The sequence below is a fragment of the Eriocheir sinensis genome, chromosome 17, assembly GCF_024679095.1.
Source record: "Eriocheir sinensis breed Jianghai 21 chromosome 17, ASM2467909v1, whole genome shotgun sequence".
NCBI classification, from domain to species: domain Eukaryota; kingdom Metazoa; phylum Arthropoda; class Malacostraca; order Decapoda; family Varunidae; genus Eriocheir; species Eriocheir sinensis.
In genome coordinates, this window is record NC_066525.1 from 15,219,078 (window position 1) to 15,226,972 (window position 7,895).

General features: G+C 42.3%; 1 protein-coding gene across 1 annotated transcript; it reads left to right on the top strand.

Annotated features, from left to right (window-relative positions):
• Positions 1 to 228: 228 nt before the first annotated feature.
• On the top strand, positions 229 to 7,617 carry LOC126999999 (low-density lipoprotein receptor-like). The gene is made up of 4 exons (XM_050863361.1): positions 229 to 342; positions 3,857 to 3,907; positions 4,310 to 4,449; positions 6,672 to 7,617. Exons 2-4 carry the CDS (start codon positions 3,871 to 3,873, stop codon positions 6,759 to 6,761), a joined length of 267 nt encoding a protein of 88 aa, XP_050719318.1. The 5' UTR covers positions 229 to 342; positions 3,857 to 3,870; the 3' UTR covers positions 6,762 to 7,617.
• The last annotated feature ends 278 nt before the right edge of the window (positions 7,618 to 7,895 follow it).

The following is a 7,895-nucleotide window of genomic DNA, read 5'->3' on the forward strand; positions in this document are numbered from 1 at the left end:
GACGCTTCGACACAAAACACGCATTCGTACTTGAACACAAAGGCAATGAAATGAATCATCTACCACCTCAACTAAACTAAAAACAAATAACAACGACAGATAAACGCGTAAAACCATCGCTATAACCACTAGAACCAAACGTAAACTCATCGAGGTCTCTAAGAATCGAAGAAAAAGGGAAATGTTACTACCAGGCAACCTCCACGATGGCCTCCTGCTGGCCGCTCCTCGTGGTAGCTTGCCATCATATATAAACATCGCCAGTGACAAGGCCCTGCAGTCACCCCAGCCAAGCATTCTCCGTAGGTGTTTCCCGTGCTAGCTACGCATAACTCTACACAGGTGAGTAAGTGTGAGAAGTGTGAGTGAAGGCAAACAGAAACATTGGCTGAGTGTATAGAAGTGAGTAAATGTGAGTGAGGGAAAGGGCTCGAGAGATTTTTAGGGGTGTGCTGGACTAAGGTGTTCTAGAAATTGACAAGAGGAGTGAGTGAGTGAGTGAATAAGTAGGAACTGAACGAGAGGAAGTGAAAAGTGAGCGAGTCCAATAGAAACGGATAAGTTGAGCGAGTGAGTGAGTGAGTGCCAAGGTGCGTTAGTGAGAGAATACACGTTGCATTAGATAGATAAGTAAGGTCAGTGTCGGTCGTAGTTCGTCCTGGGAAGCTAACTGAGCTACGTAAGCGGATGTGCCCGTGGTAGTACAAGGGTTCAAGGTTATGTTTTCCAGGATGTGTACGGCATGAACCGGTTTGGAGGTTGGGTTAGATCTGGTGTATTGACTCTATTGCATGTGATGAGGGTGTACTGTATGATTACCCGGTTTGGAATGTCTTGGATGACTCTGAAAATGAAGACTATTTACACATGATCTTATATTTTGGGTCAAGTGAAGTATACGAAGATGAAAACTGGAATTATTGTGGAGTATATTTTAATTTGTGTAAGTGTAAATTATGTTAGTATGTAGGATGTTGAAGAAATGTGGATATTTTTCATAAAAAAGGCTCATTAGTAGTCAGCACAGATACATCTTCTAACGGCGTGTGTGTGTGTGTGTGTGTGTGTGTGTGTGTGTGTGTGTGTGTGTGTGTGTGTGAACTGGCCTTTCCTACACACACACACACACACACACACACACACACACACACGCACACAACTTGCCTCGCCCCAGGGACCAACCTGTCACACGTAAATGTTTGGAATCATATTATTTGTATTAAGCTTCTCTCTCTCTCTCTCTCTCTCTCTCTCTCTCAGAGAGAGAGAGAGAGAGAGAGAGAGAGAGAGAGAGAGAGAGAGAGAGAGAGAGAGAGGGAAATCACCACAACTATTTGTCATTGAACAGGAAATAGCATTTTACCTACACCCTTAGGCTCCCCCGGTCACTTTCTCTCTCTCTCTCTCTCTCTCTCTCTCTCTCTCTCTCTCTCTCTCTCTCTCTCTCTCTCTCTCTCTCTCATGCATACCCCAACACTTTCTCCCGTTACCTCTCTCTCGTTCCCTAAGTGTGTGTGTGTGTGTGTGTGTGTGTGTGTGTGTGTGTGTGTGTGTGTGTGTGTGTGTTCGTCGACTTTACATCTGCATATCAAATAAATCTGTGTGTGTGTGTGTGTGTGTGTGTGTGTGTGTGTGTGTGTGTGTGAAGATAATTGACTGGAAGCGGATGCAGATACCCATAATGATAAAGAAAAGGGCGAGCAAGCGATAAATAGAAAGAAATAGATAGAGATAGACAGATAGATGGAGAAGGAGATAAAACGTGAAAAAAATGGACAGAAAAGACGAAAAAAACAACACTAGTTGAATAAAATTAAGATTAACGAAAGGGTAAACGCCGACAAGTGACAGACAGCTAAACATACAGAATAGATAGTCAAGGCGGCAGGAGGGGAGGTCAGCGGGGTCAAGGAAGAAAGTTGGTTACCTGCCACGTGATTAACCTGACCTCGCTTCGACTTGCATCACGTCACTCACAACCTGCCAATCATGGTGACGCAACGCTGCAAGGAGGGAGAAAAAAAATGAAATATGTGAGTAAAAGGCAATGTAAGTATGACAAAGAAAAGGGCGACACTGCGAGAAGGAAAGAAGAAAAATAGATGCAATGAAGAAAATACAATCTGAGAGAATGAGAAAAGGGCGACACTGCAAGAAGGAAAGAGGAAAAATAGATGCAATGAAGAAAATACAATCTGAGAGAAAGAGAAAAGGGGGACACTGCAAGAAGGAAAGAAGAAAAATAGAGATGCAGTGAAGAAAATACAAACTGCAACAAAGAAGAAGAAAATGAATGTGAATGTAGATTGGCCAGCGTATAAACTTGAAGAGAGGAAAGAGGAAGAAAAAAAATAGATATAAGTAAAGAAAATATATATTGAAAGAGAAAAGGCGCGACACTATAGCAAGAGCAAAAGACAAACGAAATACATAAATAAAAATATTGAAATAGAGAAAAGAGACAAGAGAAGAAATAAAAGATAAAAAGTGAAAAAAGCGCAACACTCCAGATGAAGAAAAAAAAAATAAATAAATACATCAAACAAAAATATAAAAATAATCAACTGAAAGTAAAAAAAAAAAAAAAAAAAGATGAAGGCAGAAAAATTAATAATGATAATTTTTTCAAAGCAATGGCCTAAAAATTCATGTCAGGAAGTAGTGATGGAATTTTTTCTTTATGAAGTTTTATATGTTTTTGATTGTTGCCTTATAGGACCAAGGTTATGTTGAAATAATATTAGGAAAGAGCGAAGAAAAAAATAGGAAATGGTTGCGAGGAAAAAAATAACAACGACCGTTCGGTGTGTGTGGGGGGAGAGAGAGAGAGAGAGAGAGAGAGAGAGAGAGATTAATCCGGAAAAAATATTAAGAGGAAAATTAGAATTCTCCAAAATCTCTCTCTCTCTCTCTCTCTCTCTCTCTCGTTCCTTGTTCCGTACACGTGTCACACATACCGTATAAAAAAAAAAAAAAACACTCGTCTGCTTCTTCCTACTTCCTACATGACCAAACCTTCTCATCTCCCCCCCACATCTCTCTCTCTCTCTCTCTCTCTGGTCCTTGCTTATCATTGAGCACAAATGTTTGGGCCTGACACTGAAGGCTGCTGAGAGAGAGAGAGAGAGAGAGAGAGAGAGAGAGAGAGAGAGAGAGAGAGAGAGAGAGAGAGAATACTTGACCTTTCTATCCTTTCTTGCATCAACATTAAGGTCAACAATATATTCTTTATTCAGCGCTATTCTTCTTTTCTTTTCTTTTCATCGCATTATTCATCAAAAGCTCCATTTCCCTCCAACGTGAAAAGTCAGCCTCATCTTAGAGTGTGTGTGTGTGTGTGTGTGTACGAGAAAACATGGTATATGCATTATGAATTATGATCGTTTGTATTTCGAGTAAAGGCTACATACATTTTTAATTTTTTTTATTTTGTCGTTTTTCACCATTTAAATTTAAGGTGTAGATAGACACAGTAATATACAAAACCTATAATCACAAAGCCAAGTACAATGTCGTAAGGTTACTCCGTAGTCTCTATTACATTATCTAAATTTATCTTTGCCTCGGCAGTGATTACGAGGATTATTATAGTGTCTCAAGCGTTCCTTCATTCTCACGCCCGTTGGGGACTAACAGAAAATGGTGATCCAAGAGTGACTGAAGAAACTTTTGGAAATATATAACTTTTCTTAAGGTTCCGGTTCATTATGCATATATTTATTGCCTAACCATAATGAATGCACTATACATAATACATACGCCCTAAACCTTTGAGAAGCGTAAGATTATGAAATGCTTCTAAGAAATAAGTAATAATCCTAATAAGTTTCGTAACTAATTTTTCTTCCACCCACAGACACACGAGACAGCATGAAGGCGCGTACCTCTCTCCTCCTGCTGGCCGTCGGTGAGTACAGTGATACATACATACATACATACATACATACAAACATACTCATATATTTAGTTATTTTCTCCTTTTCACTTCATAATAGCTGTATGTCTTGCCTTGTTTTAAATTATATCACTAAATGAGCAAAATATATAAAACTAGTGCATAAACACCTACCTTCAACTTGCTATTTCACTTCCATTTTACGATTATTACTATCATTCTTATTATTTATTGTTATGAAAGCAATACTGCAACAACTGCTCCTCCCCCTAAAAAAATCTATGATCCCATTTTTTGTGAATGAAGACCATTAGTTTTACGACAGCACCCCCATTCTCATCACTCCTACAGGTCTCCCATTTTCCTCCTCTCATCCATCTTTTCTTTAACGCACGACTCCCATCCCCTCTGCAGGCCTGGCGGTGTTGGTGTTGGCGGGAGCGGAACCGAACAAGAAGGAATGCAAAGGAGGCGACTACAACTGTGGCGACAAGTGCATCCCGATGAAGTTTGTGTGTGACGGCACCTACGACTGCGGGGACGGCAACGACGAGGTGGGTGCGCGGGGCCTGTCTGTATGCTTCTAAGGGCCATATTCTCAAACATATCGATACCCAAGCACATATACTTGACAAGGTTTTCGTAGGAGTTTCGGGCATATCCAGGGGTAGTTTTATGACCCTGGTGGTAGTTTGACTCTCCTTCTGTGCCATGAAATTATAAACACACTCATGAGGACCCGACTGATCTCCTTTTCGGCCTTTGGAAATAGTTGATGTGAGGGGTGGAAGCGTCTGACCATACCAACCTAAGATCCACGGGTCATATTCTTAAACGTTTCGGGGCTTACACACATTTGCCAAGTCTTTCATAGGAGTTGTGGGCATTTCCGGGGACAATTTTATAAGCCCAGTGGTAGTTTGATCATTCTTCTGCACCATGAACGTGAATAAACACTCAAGGGAACCCGATTGATCTCCTTTTTGGTCTTTGGAAATTGTGGATGTTACAGGCGGAAGCCCACATTTTCAAAGGTACCGGGCTCACATTACGACTATTTTAAGGCCACAGAGAAGATTAACCGGGTTTTCATGGGTGCTTTTCCCGTTTCAGATGAAGAAGTAGAGTAAAACCATCACTACGATCACAAAATAGTTCTTGAAAATCTCAGCAACTTTTATTAGAGGCTTTTCAACAGAGGTGCCGTTACGTTTAAGAAGACAGGCTTGCTTAAACTCCCTTTGTATTTTTCCCCTTGGAACCGACTATACCTCTTCCTGTCCTATCCTTCCTCTCCCTTTCCTCCATTTTAACTTCAGCTCCCTCCCTTAACTCTTTGCCTCCACGATCTCTTCTTGCTTCGATTTGTTTTTTCTTCTTTTCACCTTTTTTATATAGTTTTCTTTGATTTTCCTCCGATCTCAGCTATTTATTTTTTTCTACTTTTCGATTTTGGCCCCCCTCTTTCACGGCTCTTCTATATTTTTATTTTTTTCACTTCGTTGCACTCTCTCTCTCTCTCTCTCTCTCTCTCTCTCTCTCTCTCTCTCTCTCTCTCTCTCTCTTATTCATGATGCGAAATTTAATTAAAAACAGTTCTCTGGCGAAATCTCTGAAATCTCCAATATATTTTTTTTTTTGAGGATAACAGAAATTATGCATTTTTTTCATTTAATCACTTCCTGTAAATTTACGTGGGTCGAAAATCATTACATTATTTTTAGAAATACGAATATTCATCTTGATATTGACATACTGAATCAAACATAGCTTATACCCCCCCCCTCCCCCCCCCACACACAATGACGCCACAAAGCAAACGAAGTCTTTTTTTAGGGCTTCGTTATCAGAGTTTCCCAAATGCCTCATTAAGGTTCTTCCGCGGCCGTGTGAGTCAAGCCGTACGTTTCAATGCCGGAAGAAAGCTTTAAGTAAAGTAGAACAACACGCAATACCTTCCTAATTAGCGCAGTTTTCTTCTTCCTTCCACTAACAAACAGAATCCTCCTCCTCCTCCTCCTCCTTCTTCGTCTCTTCCTCCTCTTCCGCCTCCTTCTTCGTCTCCTCCTCCTCCTCCATCCACCATCCTTTTCGTCGTCTTTAAAGTATTTGTACCATATTTTATTTCTGCTTTCTTCTTTTTAGTATATATAATTTCCTGGTATGTATCATTTCTTTTTAGTTTTTTTCTTTCGCTTCTGTTTTCTCTCCTCTCTTTTTCCATTTCTTCATTTTTGTCTTTCTTTTCTTCCTCCTTCTCTTCCTCCACTCCCACCCCTTCCTCGTCCTTCTTACACTCCTCTTCTTCCTGCTGGTCATGTTCCTCAAGCTCTTCCTTCCACCCTTTCTGCCCTCCATAGAGTCACCGTCTCCTCCCCCTCCTTCTGCTACTCCTCCTCTTCCTTCACTTCCACCTTCTCCTCGTCCTTCCCGCTCGTCATGTTCCTCTTGCAAGCTCTTCCTTCCACCCTTTCTGCCCTCCATAGAGTCACCGTCTCCTCCCCCTCCTACCGCTCTTCCTCCTCTTCCTCTTCCTTCACTTCCACCTTCTCCTCGTCCTTCCCGCTCGTCATGTTCCTCTTGCAAGCTCTTCCTTCCACCCTTTCTGCCCTCCATAGAGTCACCGTCTCCTCCCCCTCCTACCGCTCTTCCTCCTCTTCCTCTTCCTTCACTTCCACCTCCTCCTCGTCCTTCCCGCGCTCGTCATGTTCCTCAAGCTCTTCCTTCCACCCTTTCTGCCCTCCATACGTAGTGTCACCGTCTCCTTCTCTTCCAGTTCAATTGCCCCAGCACCCGCCGCAGAGTTCACTTCCCCGAAGAAACCATCGGCCTGGACGCCCCGACCTTCGACCTCGAGATCCTGTGATGAGGACCCCGTCAGGAGAGAGGGGAGGAGAAGGAGGGGAGGATGAGGAGGGAAATAATGAGAAAAAATGGCGTGTCTGAGAGCGTATGAGGAAGAAGAATTGCTGAAAAGAAGAGGAAGAGGAAGTGGATGAGTCGTGTGCGAGTGTTTGCGTGTGTGTTTGTGTGTGTGCGTGAGTGTGTAGCTTTAGGAGGAGGAGGGTTAGAGGAAAGAAGGCAGGGAAATAAGGTGTATGGAGGAGGAGGAGGAGGAGGAGGGAGGGAAGAGAATATGAAGACCAGGATAATATCTGTGAAGGAAGAAGAGGAAGAGGAAGAGGAAGAGGGGATCGAGGTTGTCTTGTGTAACGTATGGCTGAGGGGATGAGAGAGGAAAAACAACAACAGGGGAAAAATGGAAAGGAAAGGAGAAACAGGCCCATGAAGAAGGAAAGAAGAGGAAACAAATCAAGAAAACAAGAAATGGGTAGAGTAGTATGAACATAATGAAGAACAGAAGAAAAAAAATAATCAGAAGGAAGAGGAGGAGTAGGAGGAACAAGCGTAAGAGAAACGAAGAGACAGAAACAAAAGAAGAACTGAGAGTGGTGAAGAGAGAGAGAAAGCGAGAGAGAGAGAGGGAAGGGAGAAAATAAGGAGGCTTGGTATCCTAAACAAATGACTATCGTATACCTGGGATGCTGCACTCTTCTAGCACGACGTCACACGTGATGGATGAACACTACCTGAGTATCTCCCCCTCACCCCCTCCCTCCCTCCTCCCCATACCCTTCCCATCACCTTACCTGCCTACCTGCCTGTCCGCTATCTATATTTATGAGAGCAAGATCATTAAAAATATATATACACACACATCACCCTCTTGACTTATTTTCTTTCCGTCCGCCTGAGCCACATAAAGGGAAGGAGCAGACTTGTATTTTTGGGCGACGTGCACGAGGGGAAAAATATATTGGTGAACGCGTCGCGGGAGGCAAGAGAAATGTCGCTCTTAAGTTTGAACGAAAAAGATCGGAAAAAAAAATACAGGTAGAGAGGGATGAGAGAAGACGTGGGTAGATGGGTATTTAGCTTGATAGTCAGACATGTAATTGGATGAATGAGTGAATAATAGATGAGATACAAAATATGTGAA

Excerpts from the sequence above, each read along its gene's own strand:
- LOC126999999 (XM_050863361.1), top strand. The coding sequence starts at position 3,871 with ATGAAGGCGCGTACCTCTCTCCTCCTGCTGGCCGTCG. Across the intron at positions 3,908-4,309 it reads TCTCCTCCTGCTGGCCGTCG|GCCTGGCGGTGTTGGTGTTG; the intron begins GTGAGTACAGTG and ends TCCCCTCTGCAG. Across the intron at positions 4,450-6,671 it reads GCGGGGACGGCAACGACGAG|TTCAATTGCCCCAGCACCCG; the intron begins GTGGGTGCGCGG and ends CTTCTCTTCCAG.